This window comes from Lepidochelys olivacea (genome assembly GCF_965140295.1).
Source record: "Lepidochelys olivacea isolate rLepOli2 genome assembly, chromosome: 1".
NCBI classification, from domain to species: Eukaryota; Metazoa; Chordata; order Testudines; family Cheloniidae; genus Lepidochelys; species Lepidochelys olivacea.
This window is the reverse complement of record NC_140411.1, coordinates 242304823-242326445: the sequence shown is the minus strand read 5'-3', so window position 1 is coordinate 242326445 and position 21623 is coordinate 242304823. Positions and strand designations below refer to the sequence as shown.

Here is a 21623-nt window from a genome sequence, read left to right as displayed (position 1 = left end):
CATGGTTTTTCTGGTATTGCGTACCTCCAGCTCTTTAGACCCCGTTCCGGGACTTTACCCATTTCTAAAGCGTGGAAAGTAAACCACTTTTTAACACCTGTGGAGGAAAAAAGAGAAAGCAACACAAGACTACTGGGCAATGTACAGCAGGGTCTCAGACTCCTCAGTGTAATCCTTATAGAAGACAATCAGATAAATTAACCCGTGACAGCTCCATGAATGTGGGGGGAATAGTTCATGGGATGTACTTGTAACTTGTTATTTGTAACAATGGGTGAACCCCAGAGCTTAAGGTCCAACAAATATTTCAGAAAATAAAATGTTAAAAGATGTCCCACATTGGTCCATTATTGGGCCTGACCACTGTGAGGGTCAGGCAGAGAGCGACATTTTCAGGAATGAGGAGCTTATTTTGATTAAAATGGCCCTACCAATTATTTAAAAAGCCTGAAACAAAAGCAGCGAATAGAAATACAGAGAATGTGTTGTATGGCCCACATTTTCTCTAATAGACTGTTTTTCAAAGTTTTCCATGTGGTATCAGCATGTCTCTGAGACATGAGTAGCCTCTAAAAAGAGTGTGTGAGTTTGGAATTGAGCTTCATCATCCCCTTATAGCCTCCTAAAACAGAACCTCTGAGAAGCCAGAGGAATTGTGAAGCCCTGGAGAAAAGCAGCCAGGCAGCAAGCTCTTCCTTTTTGGATACCTCACAGTGAGTTGTGCAATGCTGCTGAAGCTGAGATGAGTTGTCAGCTTTAGGAAAGGGGACAGCATGGACACTGTTCAACTTCTATATACTTTTTCTGAGTGGCCATGCTTCTGCTTCCTGACCCTCTTCCCAGAGAAGTTCCTGGGCCTCCATATGCAATTAAATTCTTAATTTTTCTAGGGATTAGAAGTACAAGAGTGGAGCAATATCTGCAACACTTGTAGGCAGGTCTCCAGTAGGTATCTCTGCCTCACTACTGAGAGCGGAAAAAGTCATGGGATGAGGTGAAAGGTTTAATGTAGGGAAAATGATGCATTAAATTGGGTTGAATTAGTTAAGAGTTAGAAACTTGGGAAGCAACATGACAAGCTGTTTGAATGGTAGTTAGATGAAGGAAGTGTAAGGTGGGATGAACTAACCCTTAAGGCAATGAGGCTGGGTCTTCTTCTCCTGAATGCATCTTCCCTTCCTATCCCAGCCTCATCTCCAGAGTGAGTTCCATGCCCCACCAGCATCCAGGCCCTCCCCTGTCCTTCCCTTTCCAATAGAAATCCTTACCTCCATTCCCACACTGAGTACCAAAAAAGGGCAGTTTTAGCAGCCAAAGCATCTTATGCTTGATGCCCAAATCCATTGACCATCTGGCCACTTGTCTACTTGTATGGAGGAACTGAAAGCTATAAAACTCCTAACCATTCACCTTTGCCGCTGCTGCGCTACTTGATCCCTGCTGTTTCCAGAATGACAGGTGGAAGTGGGGGGAGGAGTTCCCATCTAGGAGGAGGTGGGACAAGTTGGAATCTATTTTTAGTCCCAAAACAGCCCAACGTCCTGCCTAGACTCTTCGCCCTGCTATTTTGGTGCTCTCATCTCCGCACCCCCAAAGGAGTAAAAAAATCCCACAGGAAATTAGTGACATCCACCCAGGAATTAACTGGTTTCCCAAGATAAGTCTGATTCTGCAACGTATACTCATGTAGCACTCAGTCACCTGACTAGGGACTGCTGCTTAATTATGAACATGATGGTTTTCATTTTATGTGGGTGTTTATGGAGACTTTTAAAAAGAGGACAAATATTTTACCCCCTTCCTATTGCGATGTAAAAGAACAGGGTTCCAGAAATGCTAGATCAGCATTACATGCAGTTTAACTTGAGTTTTCCTATTAGGCCTGTTAATCAGCAAGATGATATTCAGGCTGAAATTAATTCCCTTGCCAGTGACAAAAACAGCAGCTCTCCACTGTGCTATTCTGTCTGCTCTCATGTTCAGCAACACTTACTCTGTAGCTGGAGGAAACAATCTGACAGCAACTGCAACAGGGGAAAGATTACACATGTATAAATATGGCAAAGATTCCTAGGTCCCAGTTAAAGAGTAACAATTGCAAGCAGCAGATTCCACTTCAAGGCTAGATGGGTTTCTCTGATGTTTATCTATTTAGACAGGCTCATACAGGACCATGCCATAGTGTGGTGTGCTGCTTCCTCTCCTAGCAGACCCTACTTATCAGCAAATTCTGAGAGGCAATGCTGTTTGCCCCTGTTCTCCCCTGCTTGCTCCCTACTGTTTGTCTGAAAATTGCAGTGTAAACCCAGGCTGCAGTTACACCATATTTAAACTTGAATTGATTTTTATTGGAGCGGCAGGAAGTTTTCCAAATTTCTCCATTTTCTTTTTTATTCTGCTTCCTGCAAAGACCCCTTATTGACGTACCATTTTCTTCCATCTGAGGGGAGCCAGCCAGTGCTGCTGGAAGTGATTCCAGTGCCAGCCTGAAGCAGTGGCTGGAAAACAAGAGGAAGCATTCACCTGACAGTGGCAATACATGCTGTCTACTGTGTTCCCAACTCAGCCCAGGCTTCCTTAACATTGAGCACAGGCTCATTAATGAGACTTCAGAAGAGAATGAGACACTAACTAAAAAAATGTGATGCTAATCCTAGCCATGCTCAGTAGGGCTTCTAGACTGATGGATATGATGCTCAGAAACCCAGTTTAGAGGTAGCAAACCTAAATTTCCTTTCCCAGCTATTACCACCTCTGTCCTGAATACATGGGTTCTACTTCATAATACCACAGAAGAGGCCAAACAAAAATGGAGGCAAACAAAATACAAAAAAAGGCTTATGATTTTCCTTAGACTGCTGCACTCGTTAGAAATCTCCCACATCCTCCTCTTCATAATAGTGAAAGCAAGTAGACCACTGACCTCTTTTGACTTAACCTAACCTGAAATGGCAGAGTCTGGGGCTCATTAACTTTTTATGTTCCTTAAGCAAGACAAAACCAGGAAATGTATTATCCTAAACTCTTGACTAATATCAGTTGCTAAAACTAAAGACCTGGGTAATTTAGAAGGATGCAGCTCAAGGATGCTCCTGTGACTTTGTGGGCTGGAACTGCTTCTTGCTTTGCATTTGGAGGCCTCTGAGTGTTACTGTTCTCCAGGGAATAAAGAAAAACTTGCCTTCCCGTGGCAACTGTTCTCTTGGGGCAGACTGATAAGGACATAGTTGTAGTATTGTAACAGAGGCCAGAGAAGATCATAGAGGTTCATGGGATGGCAAAAGAGGAAGGTGCTTTCCTGGTAATATTCAGAAAGTGTAACCTAAACCAGTAGTTCTCAATCTTATTTGATTGCCCCCCCTCCTTTGTGTCTTTAGTTGTTTATGCCCCACACCACCACAAGTACATAAGCCACCACCCCACTCTGAAGGCAGAGCGAAGAGCAACAGCGTCTGCTGGCTGGGTGCCCCGCTCTGAAGGCCGCGCTGCACCAGCAGCAGCACAGAAGTAAGGGTGGCAATGTGAAGAGTGATATTTGTCAATATCACTTTTCACAGCAGATTTAGCTCCATTGCCACCCTTACTTCTGTACTGCTGCTGCATCCCGGGGCTGACAGATGGGGATTGGGGGATGGGACCGAGGGGGGGCGGGAGAAGAGCCTGAGCCTGGGCTGCCTCTGGTGAGGGATAGAGGGAAGGTGCAGGAGGAGAGCCCAAGCCCAGGTGGCTGGGCTCCAGCTGTCAGCCCCAGGGTGCTCTGGCTGTCCCCTTTTCCCTGCCTCCCAGATGTGCACAGCTCTTCTGCATGAGCCCCAAACACCCAGGGCTGACAGCCAGAGCTCTTCCTGCCCGCTCCCCCCCCCCCGCTGCAAAAAAAAGCCCCCAGCTTGCACCTCCCTTGACACATTCCCGTGCCTCCATAGTTTGAGAACCACTGACGTAAAGCATTAAAATTTTAAAGACTTTTTCATCACAGCTGTCATCTTGCACTCATTCTGCCATTGGAATCTTCTTCTTCTTTAAATGTTGATGGTTCTCACTATAGAAAAAAGAGTAGGGCTGGATGGGAAATGGAAAAATCTTACATACAAAGAATAATTCAGGTGTTATTGTGGCAAAAGGGAGCACAACCAAGGACAATGTCTAGATCCTCAGTCTACCTTAACTCCCATGTTTTTCCACCACATCAGTGCATGCAGCTGGAAGATCTATTAAGGAGAAACTATTTTGATATTGTTCATTATTTTCAGGTAGACAAGGAGATAGGGAATGAACATTCTAGAAAGCAGCCTACATGAATTCTTTATAGTACCCATTATCTGCTACACTTTATAGTACCAATTATCTCCCTGTCTTCAAAAGTTGGGTCATCTGCCGCCTGAAGATATGTGACTTCACTTTGAATGTGTAGTTCTACGATGGTCAGATGAATCCATGTCAGGAAAGGAGAAGAGCATTAAAAGCAAGGACTATATCTAGACTTAAGGGAATGCCTTCTGAAGAAAGGATGCACTTTCAATTTATAGGCTTGTAACAACTTATCTGTCTTGCCATCATAGACTAGTGCCATCATAGAATATCAGGGTTGGAAGGGACCTCAGGAGATCATCTTGTCCAACCCCCTGCTCAAAGCAGGGCCAATCCTCAATTTTTGCCCCCAATCCCTAAATGGCCCCCTCAAGGATTGAACTCACAATCCTGGGTTTAGCAGGCCAATGCTCAAACCACTGAGCTATCTCTCCAGTTTGGTAGGCTTTCTGAGCAGCTAAGTCCTTTAAAGCTTGATCTAGCTTATTCTCAAATAGCCTATGACCTTTCTGTGGCAGAGCCATTAAATATTGCTTTGAAGAAAAATCTCTTTGCGTAGGTGTCAATCATAAAGTTCTGTGTTTTAGAACATTGCTAGTTAAGAACAAAGAACACACACTCAAGCTGTCTAATGAAGCATATCCCACAACTGCTAATCATTAGTTAAATTGTTTCCTAGTTCCTTTGATTTTTTTTTCTCCTTTTGGAAAATAAAGGGTTTTCTGATGCGAGTGTTGTCCTTGGAATTCATCATGACTTAGAAGGAAATTTCCTTTCCTGACAAAAATGACTTGAAAGTCTTGTGTTACAAGAATATTCTTCTTTCCAGACAGCATGTAATACATTTCCTAAGAGCAATATTTTCTGAGGACCCACAGTTTCTACAAAGAGAAAGGTATCTTAATTTAGAGAACAACTTTATTTAGACTGTGCACTGAAGGTATTTGCAAGGGGTCTGAAAATCTGAACAGATTCAAAAACTTAGGTGTAGAAATGAGCCTTTCCTTAGGCCTGTGGGGAATTTTCTAAAGGGCAGACTCAAGCACTTCCACATTTACAAACCCTTCCTGGAGTTAAAAAATAGCCATATTTAAAGGTGAACCGTAAAGCCAAAAACAAAAAACCTTTTGGCCTTTACTTTTTCTTTATGCTCTATAAAGACTCTCTCTCAAAGGTGTTTCTCTCCTTCTTATTTGCATTGGAAATATCAGATCCTCAGTTCCCTCTGTTTGCAAGAGCCCCTTGACAAGATCTTCTCTTAGACCAGTGTTTCTTAACCTTTACTGCAGCCTGCACCCCTTTGGTTCTTAAAATATGTTCTCGCACCCCTTATCAAAAATTGTTGAAGTAGGTCAGTTCTTTAAACCTAGATATATTTTTGTTTGTATATTACAGTAATCGTTAAAAAATGTATGTTGTTAAATACATAGGTTTGATTAAACAAAGGAGTTCTACTGACGTGCCTGCACTTAATTTGTGTTTTTGATGATTTACTTTCTAAAAAAATCTGGCATGTCTCACACCCCCAGAAAGGTCATCTCGCACCCCTAGGGGGTGTGTGCACCCCAGGTTAAAAGCCACTGTCTTAGACTATAAGAATCAGCATCCCATCCACAAAAACAGGGGAATAAAGAGCTGTAGTACAGGTAGCAGCCTTGTCATTGCCACTGTTGAGGTCCTCCAAAGATCTGGCTAAGGGTCTTTGGCAAAGAGAATACCTTACGGGTCAGACGTAAAAAAGGAAGCTGGAAAAATATTGGGGGGAAAAAAAAGAAAACTACAAGGATGTCTTCATACATCCATTGAGAAGAAGCAGAAGTCAACAATTAGTCTTTTATTTACTTTGTAGTTAATCTTTTAAGAAATGAACCAAAACTAGATGTAGTGACTCCAAGGCAGAGATTCAGAAATCATTTATCAATGCTCAAGAACACTACACAACAGTTTAAAATAGGTGGTGGAAAATATTGCATCCAGTTGGAAGGGGAAGTTAGGTTGCAGAATGTGCTTATCTGAGATGAAATAGGGTTGATTCTCATACTCTTTGGAGTGGTGCTATGGGATCTTCAGTAACCACAAGGGGGTAGAACCTTGCTTTTACATCTCATTTGAAAATGCCTCCATCAGCATAGTGCTCTCCCACATCATGCTGGGGCACTGTTTCAGCTGGTTCACCTACTGAAAGGGAATGTCAGGAACTACTGAATCAACCACCCCACCTTCTGCAGTATCTACTGTAGGTTTTTTCAAGAGGTTGTCTTGGTCTTGTTCATTAATTTGCAACATCCTCCTCTCACACTCACTACGTGGTTGTTAATTTTTCAGCAATACTTTAAATTATGACTTTGAATTGAGTCAACTAGCTCCCCCATCATAGCTGCCAGGTTCTGTGTAGCTCCAGCTGGGACATTTGCAACTAACATGTATATAACCAGCAACTTCAGCTTAAGAAAATTAGTGCTGGTGAAAGGTACTGGCCTGAGTGCTGTAATGAATGTACCCTTCTTTTTATCTACCGGTCAAGCTTCCCGCACACATGGCCCTGCCAGCATGCCTCAACCCTGAACTGTGGGGATTTTCTCTAGAGGTAACAGGGCTATTTCATTCTCACTGGCCCACGCAGTTTTTGGCCTCTTTGCGGAGTCTGCCAGTTAGTTCAAAGCATGATGATGAGTTTGTGGCATCGTAACTGGAACTGGCACCCACCGAACTTACCTGATATAGCAGCACCATTGGATGGGAACAACTTCTTTAATATCTACTGAGTTGAACTGGATTCAGAGTGTTGCCCTCTAGGTGAAAGGCTTTGTGGCTCCTTAGTAATTCCCTCAGACATCCACTCTCCGAATAAATGCTAATGTTGCACCTCAAGAATGAAGTTTACTTTGTTGAAAGATAAGTGTATTAAATCAAGTTCTGACCTTTCACAGGCTGGGTCTTCCACTTTCTACACACATGAATAACATCTCCCACACACTGCTCTGCTTTCTTCAAACACACACTATAATTAAATGCCCCACCCTGTTTTTAAAGGGACAGCTCCTATTAACCCAAGTAAACCACTAAAAATATCATAATAAAACAAGTATGAGAATCCAAATTTACCTCTTAATAAAATGTTTTGTAATATGACATGACATCATGTCAACAATTGCATTTTTCCAGAGTCTTCACACTAACTTACACCTATACTTTTACCCCCTTTAAGCCACCATTAGGGTTTGAAACCAGGATTTTCAGATCACAGACCTCTTCCATTTCATCTACACTTGTAACTGGTAGGGAAATATGCTGTTATCTTCTATTAGGACCAGCCCATAGAGTGAGCCATGATGCATACTTTGCCATGGGTTACACAACTATTGTTGAAATAGCACTGGAATATTTTAGGATTCATAGCTTCTATTCCTAGCTCTGGAAATAGAATGTGAATGGAAACAGCATTGCCAAATGTAATGAATGCTGCTGTTTGGTCCTCATGAAGGTTTGAAACGAATCTCTGGATCTAAAAGCATATCTTTATCTGCCTCATAAACTTCTGCATGTGATCTAACCTTAGAGGGGGTCAAAGAGCCACACTTTGTTAACATGGATTACACAAGCACGTAATATGACATGGTTCTTCTGAAAGGCAGTAAATGAGACCTGAGTTCTATTGCCAGTTTCACCTGCAGTGACCTTGTGGAACCTGAGTTGGATGTAAAATAGATTGGGGGACTGAACTCCCTATGAATGGGGGACCAGATGGATAGAAGAGGCAGCAAGTTACAAAGACTCGAGGGGGCAGCTGGCTCCAGGCTGGGAAGTTATGTCCTAGTAGTTCCTATTGCCGTTCCTGTGGGTAGTGCCTAGTGCCCTGTATTCCCCTCACCTCCTTGGCAGCTGGCACCCTGTGCGCCATTGCCTCCCATCCAGGTGCTGATACCCTGTCCCATCCCCCACCTCACACTGATGGCTGGTGCACACACTCCTGCCCTTCCTTGGGACTGGCTGTCTCTGCCGGGACCTGCAGTGGCGGGAAGGTGGGACCTGGCTGGGCTGGGGAGTCCTACCTGGTCCTCATGAGTCAGCTTGATCTTGTGGCCTTGGCAGCTGCTACAGCCTCTCCTCCAGATCCTGCTCTCATATCTTCCTCTATGTGAATGCAGCAGAGTCCACTTCCAGATATTGGTGGGTAGGCAGAAACACAGACCCGCACACGCTTTTTCCATTGTAGAGATGCTAGCCCCCTCCCCCACCCCTGGTTCCACTGGCCCTGAAATGGTTGAATAATTGCCCTTCTGCAGTAGAGCATCAGTTAATAAAGGTCGCAGACTGCACAGAAGTATTAATAGCAGTCAAAGGAAGAACTGATATTCGAACTTATGTCTCTTGCCTTACATCTCAGTTCCCATTCTAAGACTACAGGATATTGTATAGGGGAAATGTCTCTTTCTCCCCCATTACATATGACTATCAAGTCAGATAAGTGATACAGCTGGTGGGTTTGTGCAATATGAGGTAGTTTCAATGGTATTATGATGTTAATTAATTTTCTGTTTAGCCTAAGCCTCCTTGCTGTCTGCCTACAGCTTGTTTCCTCTTTCCTTTTTGCAGGCTTTTTAGTGCAATTTTAGAACAAGCAACCAAAGCAGATGGGGCGAATTCAATAGGAGGGAAAGGTGCCGGATTTGATGTTAAAGCACTGCGGGCTTTCCGAGTGTTACGCCCCTTACGACTGGTATCTGGAGTTCCTAGTAAGTAACAATCATTTTCCCATTTTAAAACTTTTTTTTTGGGGTGGTGGGATAAACACAGAGGCAGGAATTATTTTTCTGTGGAAAGATGTAATGTGAAGCAGATGTTTTGGGGACTGGGAAGAGAGAGACTGTTTTATGTTAATGTGGCTACGTGGTCAGTATGACATTAAATTAAAAGATGGAAGAGTCAAACCTGAGAGGGTAGGTGGGCAGGAGGGAGTGTGGGTGAAAGAGAGATTTATTACACAGTTGCATAAAGTCTGCAGTGTATGATCAAGCAACCTCTATAAATAGTGGAAATTGCAAATCAATTTAAAACAAAAGTAAATGAAGTTGTAATCTCTATAATGAATCTAATATAAATCAAATGAATCAAACAACTGGGATTCTGGCTTTGACGTCACTGTATTAGTCTTGCAAATGGCTGACCTAATGAAACAGTGAATAAACACTCTTGTTCATGGGGAGGCTGTTTCATAAAAACTCCATTCTTCCTACCTGTCCACCACCTGCTGCTCTGATCAAGAGTGTTCAGAGTAATTCAGAACAAACTGTCTGTGGGACAATAAATAATCATGATTTCAGTGAGAATCATATTAATTTAAATAATGTTGATGACTCTGAGGAAGCCTCCAGGCAATTTCTGATCATCCAGTTTCTTCTGTCATACTGCCAGGGAAGTTTTGACTGACCACAAGCTGACTTGTCCCATTGTGGAAATGGCATTTGAGCATTGTTGTGTGGCAGGGCTATACCTTTTGAGTCAAGAGTTCTGTTTGAGAATGAACCAGTGATTGGTCTTTTGGGTAGGGGGATAGGGTGAAGGAGCCCATCCAGTTCCATAGGGGTGATTGATCTAGTTGGCAGAAATGGGGGGGGGATAATGTAAGGAGTAGACTTTTGGGGTTGGGTCATTTGCTCTAGAATGGTTGTGGAGAGGGGGCTTTCTATACTTTTATTTGGGGAGACTTCTAGGTTGAGGGCTTATTTCAGTATTGCCAACCTCAGTCATTCAAAAATCATGAGCTGGGCCCTCCAAATATCATTAGATTGTCTTAAAAATAATGAAATTAAATAAATAAAACTTGGGTTCTTTTCACTTGACTTGGTTTCTGAGCCCTTAGGTTAGTTACAGTGGGGGGTCATATTTTCAGGCTTTTCTGGTCAACTATGATGGCTAGAAACTTACTTTTCAAATGAAAGTTAAGATTCTTAGCTCCAGGAGCTAGGGCTTTAAAAAAAACAATAAATATTGCAAGAGTTGGCAACACTGCGGAAGGTCCTTGCTCATGCACGCAGATGTGACTGCTGTAATGGCCATTGTAGGGTGGGAAGGATGGTTGAATAGCATTTCTGTACACTGAGGAGATGAAGGACCAAAGCGGGGCCTCCTGCAAGAGAAGGGAGAGATGGTATCTGCCCCCTGGACTACGGGGGCAGGCCCATCTTTTGTTAACAAAGTTGTGTGCAGTGTTGTTGTAGCCATGTTGGTCCCAGGATATTAGAGAGACAAGGTGGATGAAGGTAATATCTTTTATTGGACCAATTTAGCGTTCGAGCTCCACAGAGCTCTTCTTAATAAAGTTGGCAATCTAGTAGTCCTGCCAGCTCCGCCACAGATTTTGAATACCCAGATAGAAGCAGTAGCCAGGAGTGCTTTTTTTAATATGTGCTCAGTGAAGAAGGTTGCGCCTCTCCTCTCAGATGTGTACCTCACAACAGTTATCAGTGCCTTAGCCACCGCTGGGTAGGATTACTGCAATGTTTTTTTATATCCAGCCATCCTTGAAGACCTCTCGGAAACTTTAGTTAATACAAAATGTGACTGCTTACTTAGCTTACAACCCTAAACAAGCAGATCAACGGGGACATTGGTAAACTGGCTGGCTGATTGGCAGAGGTGTTGGGGGCTGACAGAGGATGGGAGCAATAGGGATGGGAATTGTTGTTTTGACTTGGGAGGGACTGTGGGAGGTCCTTCGTCTTGTAAGATTTGCAGTTGTAGTCCATGCTTGAGAGTCCAGTCTTGTCAGTCTCTGGAGACTCCAGTTTGAGCTAGTATGTATGAACCTCTCCAGGCAGTGGTACTTTTTTCTGGAGGTGTTACAGCCTGAGTGAATTTGCCTAATTGTCCTTTGTCACTGTTCAGGAAAATTGCACCTGTATTTCCCCTCTGTGGTACAGCAAGGGCACCCACTCTTGGTTTTCAGCTTCACAGCTGTTGCCTCTCATAGGTGGAGACATGTCTCTCTCTCTCCCTTCTAACCGGGTATGCAAGTTTATCTTTATTCCATAGGGGTTTTTTCAGGATGTGACAGGTTGATAATATCTGGTCATATCTCCCACTGTTCTTAATTCTTGGAGGAGCTGCGGTCACCCTCCCCCATGGAATTGCATACAGTCCCTGGCCCATGATGATACATAAACTTAATACAATAAGAGCTCCCAAAAATATTGCAGGAAATTGTCACATCTGTCACACCTTCCTATTCACATAAATCTATCCCCTATTTGTGGCCTATCCAATGTAGAATCATAGAAATGTAGGGTTGGAAGAGATATTGTGAGGTCATGTAGTACAACTACCTGTGCTGAGGCAGGATCAGGTAAACCTAGATAATCCCTGACAAGTCTTTGTCCAATCTGTTCTTAAAAATCAACAATGACAGGGATTCCGCAGCTCTCATGGCAACCTATTTCAGTACTTAACTATCATTATAGTTAGACTCTTTTTTCTAATATCTAGCCTAAATCTCCCATGCTGTAGATTGAGCTGCTTAATTCTTTTCCAACCTTCAGTGGACATGAAGAACAAGTGATCAAAATTCTCTTTATAACGTATTTGAAGATTGCTGTCAGGTCCCCACTCAGTCTTCTCAGTGTTCTTTTGTCAAGACTAAACATGCCTATTTTTTTTTATCCTTTCCTCATAGGTCACGTTTTCTAAACCTTCTATAATTTTTGTAGCTCTCCTCTGGACTCTATCCAATTTGTCCATATCTTTCTTAAAGTGTGACTCCCAGAACAATACTCCACGTAAGGCCTCACTATTGCTGAGTAGAGCAGGACAATAACCTTCCATATCTTACATACAACACTCCCGTTAATACACCCCAGAATATTAGCCTTTTCACAATTCCTTCACATTGTTGACTTATATTAAAGTTATCCACTAGAACCCCCAGATCCTTTTCTGCAGTACTGCTGCCGAGCCAGTTATTCCCATTTTGTGTGTTTGATTTTGCCATCCTAAATATAGTATTTTGCACTTGTCTTTACTGAGTTTCATCTGGTTGATTACAGACCAATTCTCCAATTTGTCAAGGTGGTTTTAAATTCTAATCCTGTCCTCCAAAGTGCTGGCAACCCCTCCGGTTTGGTGTCATCCAGAAATTTTAAAAGCATACTCTCTGCTCCATTATCCAAGTCATTAATGAAAATAATTAATAGTACTGAACCCAGGACAGATGCATTCCCCAAGTTTGACAGCAAACCATTGAAAACTACTCTTGCAGTACAGTCTTTCAACCAGTTTTGCACCTACCTTATAGTAATTTCGTCTAGACCACATTTCCTTAGTTTTTTATGAGACTGTCATGTGGGACTATGTCAAAAGCCTTACTGAAATCAAGATATTTCATGTCTACTGCGTCCCCCCTCCACTAGGCCAGTAACCCTGCCAAAAAGGGAAATTGGGTTGTTCTGGCATGATTTATTCTTGACAAATCCATGTTGGCTATTACTTATTGCCCTATGATCCTCTAGGACTTAGAAATTGATTGTTTAATAATTTGTTCCAGTACCTTTCAGATATTGAAGTTAGGCTGACTGGTCTATAATTGCCCAGGTCCTCTTAGTGCCCCCTTTTAAATATAGGTACTTTATTTGCCCTTCTGTAATCCTCCGGGACCTCAGCCATCTCCCATGAGTTCTTGAAGATAATTGTTAATGGTTCCAAGATTGCTTCAGCTAGTTCCTTAAGTACCCTAGAATGAATGTAGTCAGGCCCTGCTGACTTGAATATATCTAATTTATCTAAGTATTATTTCCCCTGTTCTTTCCCTAATCTGACTTGTGTTCCTTCCCCTTTGTTGTTAATATTAATTAAGCATCTGATTACAGTTACCTTTTTTAGTAATCACTAAAGCAAAATATCAGAGGGGTAGCCATGTTAGTCTGGATCTGTAAAAGCAGCAAAGAGTCCTGTGGCACCTTATAGACTAACAGACGTATTGGAGCATAAGTTTTCGTGGGTGAATACCCACTTCATCGGATGCATGTAGTGGAAATTTCCAGAGGCAGATATAAATATGCAAGCAAGAGTCAGGCTAGGGATAACAAGGTTAGCTCAATCAGGAAGGATGAGGCCCTCTTCTAGCAGTTGAGGTGTGAACACCAAGGGAGGAGAAACTGCTTGGGAGGCAGGCCAGTCCTCGCCCACAGACATCCCACCAACCTGAAGCATATTCTCACCAGCAACTAAACACCGCACCAAAGTAACTCTAACTCAGGAACCAGTCCATGCAACAAACCTCGATGCCAACTCTGCCCACATATCTATACCAGTGACACCATCACAGGACCTAACCAGATCAGCCACACCATCACCAGTTCATTCACCTGCACGTCCACCAACGTAATATACACCATCATATGCCAGCAATGCCCCTCTGCTATGTACAGCAGCCAAACTGGACAGTTCCTATGTAAAAGGATAAATGGACACAAATCAGATATTAGGAATGGCAATATACAAAAACCCGAGGGAGAACACTTCAACCTCCCTGGACACACAATAGCAGATTTAAAGGTAGCCATCCTGCAGCAAAAAAACTTCAGGACCAGACTTTAAAGAGAAACTGCTGAGCTTCAGTTCATTTGCAAATTTGACACCATCAGCTCAGGATTAAACAAAGACTGTGCCTGGCTAGCCAACGACAAAAGCAGTTTCTCCTCCCTTGGTGTTCACACCTCAACGGCTAGAAGAGGGCCTCATCCTTCCTGATGGAAATAACCTTGTTATCCCTAGCCTGATTCTTGCTTACATGTTTATACCTGCCTCTGGAAATTTCCACTACATGCATCCGACGAAATGGGTATTCACCCACGAAAGCTTATGCTCCAATACATCTGTTAGTCTATAAGGTGCCACAGGACTCTTTGAAGCAAAATAGGCATTTAAACACCTTAACCTTCTTGATGTCACCAGTTCTTAGCTCTCCTTTCCCACTAAGTAGTGAACCTACACTTTCCTTCATCTTCCTCTTGCTCCTAATGTATTTATAAACCCTTTTTTTGTTGCCTTTCATGTCTCTTGACAGGTGTAACTCATTTTGTGCCTTAGCCTTTCTGATTTTGTCCCTATTTACTTGCATTATTCGTCTGTACTCATCCTTAGTAATTAGTCTATGTTTCCACATTTTGTAGTATTCCTTTTTGATTTTCAGGTCATTAAAGAGCCCCTGTTGCAGCCATATTGGCCTCTTACTTTTCTAACTATCTTTCCCTTGCATTGGGACAGTTTGCTCTTGTTGTGCCTTAAATATAGTCTGTCTTTGCCAGGTCTCCTGAACTCCTTTTTCCCTTAGGTTTTCTTCCTAGGGGACCCTACCTATCAGTTCTCTGAGTTTGTTAAAAGTTTGCTTTTGGGAAGTCCATTGTCCTTATTCTGCAGCTCTCTTGCCTTCCTTTCCTTAGAATCATGAAAACTGTCATTTCATGATCATTTTCACCCAAATTGTCTTCTGTTTCCAGATTTGCAACCACTTCCTCCCTATTAGTCAGAATCAAGTCTGAAATGACTGCCCCACCCTTGTTACTTTCTCTTCAAGAAGTTGCCCTCAACACATTCCAGGAACTTACTGGCAATTTTGTGTTTTGTCATAATACTTTTCCAGCAGACGTCTGGTCAGTTAAAATCTCCCAATACTACCAGAACTTGTGTTCTGGATATTTCTGTTATATGTCCTAGAAATGCATCATCCACTTCCTCCTCCTGATTTGGTGGTGTATAGTAATCCCCTGTCAAGACGTTACCCCTATTTTCCCCGATTCATCAGGGCATGTCTACACTTGCCTCCGGAGCGATCGATCCAGCAGGGGTCGATTTATCGCATCTAGTGAAGATGGGATAAATCAACTGCCGAGTGCTGTCCCCTCAACTCTGGGACTCCACCAGAGCGACAGGTGCAGGTGGAATCGATGGGGGAGCATCAGCAGTCGACTTACAGCAGTGAAGACACCACATTAAGTAGATCTAAGTACGTCAACTTCAGCTACTTTATTCATGGAGCTGAAGTTGTGTAACTTAAATTGATCCCCCCCACCTAGTGTAGACCAGGCCCCAGAGATTTACGACTGGTCTGCCTTTCACCTCTTTCTAGACATCAGAACAAGAGTATATATTCTTGATGTACAGTGCAACACCTCCCTTTTTCCCCTGCCTGTCCTTTCTGACAGGTTTCAGAGTAACAGCCGTGTTAGTCTGTATTCGCAAAAAGAAAAGGAGTACTTGTGGCACCTTAGAGACTAACCAATTTATTTGAGCATGAGCTTTCGTGAGCTGTAGCTCACGAAAGCTCATGCTCAAATAAATTGGTTAGTCTCTAAGGTGCCACAAGTACTCCTTTTCTTTTTGTCCTTCCTGAACAAGTTATACCCCTCTATACCAATATTCCAGGCATGAGTTTTATCCCACCTCCTCCTTCACCTCTCTTACCTGCTTCCTGAGGGATATCCCTACAGTATCCCAGGTAGATCACCAAACTTCATTAAGAATAATCCCCTATTTTAAAAAAAGGAGTACTTGTGGCACCTTAGAGATTAACAAGTACTCCTTTTTCTTTTTGCGGATACAGACTAACATGGCTGCTACTCTGAAACCTGCCACTATTTTAAATACTTCAGTTAGCTGCTGTTGTGCATTGTGTTCATATTATCAGTAAGATAATCAGTGGAGTACCCAAATAGCCATAGGGATTTGTGTGTGAAGGAAGAGGTGCATACCCTCCTCAGTGATGTTATACAGTAGGTATTTTATCAGACAATTTAAAGCTGAACTGCAAACGTTGTTTTTAGTAAAACCCGCACAACCCGCTGCATTTATAACACCGCAGCCCATGATTGCCTGGAAACAGAGAATATGAGCCCAGGAATCAAAATCGGAGCCTCTTCATGGTAGTGTATGTTTCTGCTAGGCTGTCAGTCTAGTCAACTCACCAAATATCTTTTTAATGTAAATTATCTGTGGCCACCATTTTCAAACATGAAGGCCTAAAGTTAGGCACACACATCCATATTTAGGTATCTAATGAAAAGCAGCCTGTTTTTCAAAGAAGCTGAGCACTCTGCTGCTCCCACTGAAGTCAGTTGGAGCACATCCCCTCTGAAAATCAGGCTACTTTTGATGAGGTACTTACATATGAATGTAGGTGTCAAATTTTAGACACTCCCTTTTGAAAATGTTGCCCCATGTCACTACAGTAATCTTCCATTACTCCCTATGATGCCCTCCTCTTAGCTATTACACTTTCCCACAACTTCCTACAATTGTCTTCTTACTCTTTCAATGCTCCCTCCCCGTATTCCTTGCGAAACTTTTCTCCTTATTCCTTTCTTTGAAATTCCCTTATGCTATGTCACATGGATATCCTGTCCCTTATCTGCCATATGCTGTTACATCCAAACTGTTCAAACCAGTGAGGGGTGGTCATGTTAGTCCTGCCGGCTTGACAGTCTGCAGCACTCTTTACATATGACAGCACATTCCTCACATGCTGCAACAAATATGAGGGATTATAAAGTCTCAGAGCCTTCTAATAAAGATTAAGGGTAGAGACAGTATTTGCAGTGTAAGGGGAAAGTAATTTATGCCTTTGAAAAACTCCAGGGCAGAGAATTGAATCCCAGCTGTGTACTTTATGCTGGGTTGACATACCAGCAAGCATCTTAGGGGGTTACAGCACTGGATTTTTTCCTGTATCTGGATTCTGCTCAAGTGGAATGCTCAGTTAGGTATATTGCACTTGCTTGCTAAGTATGGCAAGATTTTTGAGGGAACAAAGAGAAGAGGGCTTGCAAATGTTGTCTCATGTTTAGAATCTAATCTGTTTTTTCCAGATATAACTTCTGTGATCCTATATCTAGAATGGGAATAACTTTCCTTTTCTTTAAGGAATTTGTCTAATAGTGCCAGATCCTTGGAGAAGTATAGCCAGAGCTCCTAGTGTTCCATCCATCCCCAGCCAGTGCCAACATAAATTAGAGCAGCCATTAGGCATTAGGAAAACAAGAGTAGTGGCTAGCTGGGGACCATGAAACTCAACAGGTTGGCCCTCAAAGAGAAGACCAATTATTTTGCCCCGACATAAGCAAATGCTCTGTTCTTTTGTCTGGTTTCTAGGTAAGTCCCCTCCTACATTGCTTATCTGAAGGGAATTTGAGTTTCTACAGCTCCTTTCATACCTGACATATGCAAAATGTCTTTTGGAGCAATGAGTTAGGTACTGGTACTATATTCGGGGCTTAACCCTGAGGTGCACCTGAACTGGGATTGCTGCAGGTGATGGGAGGGAGAGTAGATGTAGAGTTACACCACTTTTCTGCACCAGTAATCCTGAGGTTAGCCAGAGGCCAATGTAGCTCCTATTTTAAATTAGAGAAGCCTCAGGCCTGCTCTAATTTATGTTCACAGGCAGCTGTTCCACCAACTGAGGATCAGACATAGTGCTGTGTGCTCAAGCTCTGCCTCTAGCTGTTGCCTCTCAAACCCTTATATACTGTCTATACTAAGCAGGGAGGGAGTGGTGGGTGATGTTATGCTATACCAGTGTTCCCCTGTGCAGGGGGAATCCTTATCTGCCCATATAGAACATCTTTAAAGTAGCTTTGTGCCATTCTGGAATGCAAATTTGACCTTACTGAGGCCTACAGATGAGGCCCAGAGGATTTATACCTGTGCTTTCTATGTCACAAAGCATCTACCCTTCTCCTTATCCTAACATGCAGCAGTAATCTCTCCCCTTCTGTAATCCCTACCCTGTCTGTGTCACCCCCTCTGTTATCCCTCATCCACCCATTGAAATAAACACAGCTGCATTTATTTCATTGATTACACTCAGTGCAATTCTTTGATTCTAAATGTCTACATTGGGTTATTTGAATGCACAATCAAAATTTTTATTTGTATTTTCTTTTTTCCATTGCCAAGGAAATTAAATGCAGAACACTGTGTTAATTAACTGAGATTTTAAATGCACAGGACTCCGGAAATTAAAAATTCTGGTTTCTGCAGAAGCTATAATGTCCTCACTGCACACATACAGTACATTACATAGGGATGTGAGAAATCCACTTTTTTTCTATTTGTTGGATACATTTATTAAGCATTAAGTTTAATCTCATAATAAGTACCAGTCAGGGTCACACATTTTGTTCAGAAATATTTTCCTCCGGCAGTGCATAGTTGGCATAACCTTTCCCATTGTTTGTATGGATACAATGTCACTGGTAGGTCAAGGGGATGAGTTTTCTCACCATAAAGTACCTGATGATGTGGTAGAAATAAAGGATGCTGGGGAGATCCTGAGCTGCCTTCAACAGAGGTGATCTGAGGAATGGCTTGATCAAAGATGCAAAATATGTCCTTGTATATTTGCATAAAGGAGTTGATTCAGCTATAGTTGGAATCAATATCTTTGGCTAATGTCTGCCTTCGAATCCATGTGTTCAACACATGGATGCCAGTTGCCATGTGTATCTGAGGGCAAAATTTGGCTTCCAGTCCTTAATGCTGAACTGACTTTTGTTGATGCATTTACTAGTGTGGCAGCCACAAAATCCAGCTTTTTTCCTGTCTTGTGGGTTCCTGTACTGCAGCGTACATTGCACTGTAATTCAGATTTCCTCCATGCTGCCGCCTCATTGCTGAGCAAACCTTCTCAACCATCTGTCCTGTCTCTGTAGCATACGCTACACCATGTGAGGACGAGCTACGTCATCTTTCCCAAGTAATTGCCTTGCTGGTTTTAATCTCAAGTGGCCAATTTTTTTTGCTTTCATTACAAAAGGAAAAAGGGGAGGAGGGAGGGAACAACATGAACCAAGTGTCCTGATTTGGCTTATTTCATTGTATTTAAGCTTAAAACTGTATCCAAATTAAAAGCCCAATCCTGTAAACCCTCACTCCTATTAGGCACCCTTACTCGTGAGATTGATGCCATTGATTTCAAGGGAGCTACTCCCTGAAGTAAAGGCCACTCACATGAGTAAGGGTTTGCAGGATCAGGACCTAAATTCTACATTTTTGAGGGGAAAGCTCATAGAAGGATGTGATTTTCAGTGGAAACTGTTAATTCAGTATGATAATATGCATTTAATCTTAGCAAGGAGGATTGCTCACAGAAACACAGACTTCTTGTCATAATAAAGATTTGTCTCATATTGAAGGAATGCCAGTGAAAACAAGGAAATATTTATTATTTGAGTTTCACTACGCAGCTCTTTTAAAAATAGTAATAACTAAGAATGTATCGAATAACAGTGTCATCATTTATCTTACCAATTTCTGTGCACACTTGCATGATTATTAAAACAGCCTTTGTGAGAGAACAAAAAAAATAAATTACCAAGACTGTGGCTAAGGAAGTCAGGGCCTAGACAATCATTTCAAACTTCCTATTGGGAAAAAAAGGGTCATAAAACAGTTAAAACAAAATGGAGAAAGAGTGTAAAATAATCTCATTGCTCAGTATGAGATTTTCAGAAGTTTTCAGTGTGGGCCTAACTTTGCACCCAGTACTGTCAGTTTATTTTTAATGTTGTGGTAGTTCTCAGAGGTCACAATTATGGGGGGGGGGGTGGTTCCATTATGTGGCGCTTTACAAACATAGAAATAAACACAGTCACTGTCCCAAAGAGCGTAATATCTCAGAATAACCATCTGGCTTATTCTGAGTATTGTTGACATAATTGCATAGCTGTACTTCATCGTCTGGACCATAATGGAACAGCACTAGATACTCAGATTGTAACTAGCCATTGACACCAGCAGTGGGTTACCAGCTGCCCACTCATAATTAATGGCTTTCATTACCCCAGCAATGGGGGAAGGAGGGCTCTGCCATATCCAATCAAAATAGTAGGTATATTATCTGTTCCATCCTTTTCTTGTATCCTCACCCCGTTGACATCTCCTCTTCTTCTGATGGCAGTCCCAACCGTATCATCAAGTGTCAGATCCTTTGTTGGTCCTGAATGTCTAATTTTGCACTACTTACTCATTTAGTGTCATGGTTTGAAGTCTTTGTTCAGTTTCTCTAAAGTGAATCGCTGTTTGCAAATGTTACACAGTCCAAGAAATTTCAGCAAGACAAATCAGAGGCTTTTTTGTCCTACTTATAAAATTTGGCCAAAACCCAATGGCTTGCAGAGGCAGAACTGGTTTGAACTGGAGCTAGGAAACAAGAAAGATGATCTTGCTGGGTTCATAAGAACTTTTTTTAAAAAACATGCAGATTTAGTCTAAGGGTGTTTCAGTGACTCATTAGCATCATTTAACATGTGGAGTTTTTTGTTAATCTGAGTTTCCTAAAAGATTATTAGAAATGGATTGTCATTGAAGTGCCCTACTTTCCTGAGTATTGCCAAAATGTCAGCGAGGCAGAGGGCAGCGCAGCAATCAGGTAATTCACTCAAAACACCTGGAAAAAAAATTGAGTCTCATGTTCAGCCTCCAAAGAAATTATTTTTGACAATGACCTGGAATGGGGCCAAATGGCGCCTCTGCAAATTCAGAACAAGTGTCACAGGAGGAAAGAGAAACCACTGAGTACATAAGAATAAGAGGAAACAAAATTTGAGAAAATGGTAAAGATGTAAGCAGCTTTTTAAATCCACTGGAGACCTTCTCTCTTTAATGGATCCCTTCCAATCCCGCTCTGCCAAAATCAGGCAGTACATTCTGTACTGTGTTGGCTCAGCAATGGCTCACACATTGCTGTGATTATCTGGGACACAGGTGTGTCAGCTGGCTTATATTTTATTTAGTTATGTATTTATTTACCTACTTATTGGTGGAGGGAAGAGTTCCCCATGGTTAGAACAAGGAAAATGTTAGCATCAGGGAAAGTCCAGCCAACCTAATACACCCTGTCCGCTAGTGGTTTATCCAAAGCCTATCTTCCTGCTTTAAAAAACATTCTCACTTTCTTCTTTTCCCAGAATTAAACCCAGGTCCCTCTTTAACTCATGTACACTCTTTCCCCAATAACGTATCAAATATGTTTGTTACCCTTTGCTTCCACTAGTTCCACCTGAGTTGCCAATTATCCCTCATTTCTTCAATTTTAGACTATATTTTCCTAGTTTATAAGCTCACCAAGGTGAAAAATGTTTGTCCTGCCACCTCATTAATCCCATTCATAATTTTGAAAACATTTGGAAAATGGCTTTTTGATTAAATGGAAATTTTCATGAAAAAAATTCTGTTTGATCCAAATTTTTCACAGGAACAAATCTTTTTATGACTAGAGCTAACAAAACCTCCTTCAACTTTGCCTTACATAGTGGCTATGGTTA

The 21623-nt window shown here is 42.1% G+C and overlaps 1 protein-coding gene across 3 annotated transcripts in view; it reads left to right on the top strand.

The window, feature by feature from the left end:
* Positions 1-21623, top strand: part of CACNA1C (calcium voltage-gated channel subunit alpha1 C) — a 633467-nt gene that overhangs the window by 359136 nt on the left and 252708 nt on the right. For all 3 annotated transcript variants that reach the window (XM_084640503.1, XM_084640501.1, XM_084640502.1), the window contains exon 5: positions 8905-9044. In XM_084640503.1, the coding sequence (XP_084496629.1) occupies positions 8905-9044 (140 nt within the window). The remainder of the gene's footprint in view (positions 1-8904; positions 9045-21623) is intronic.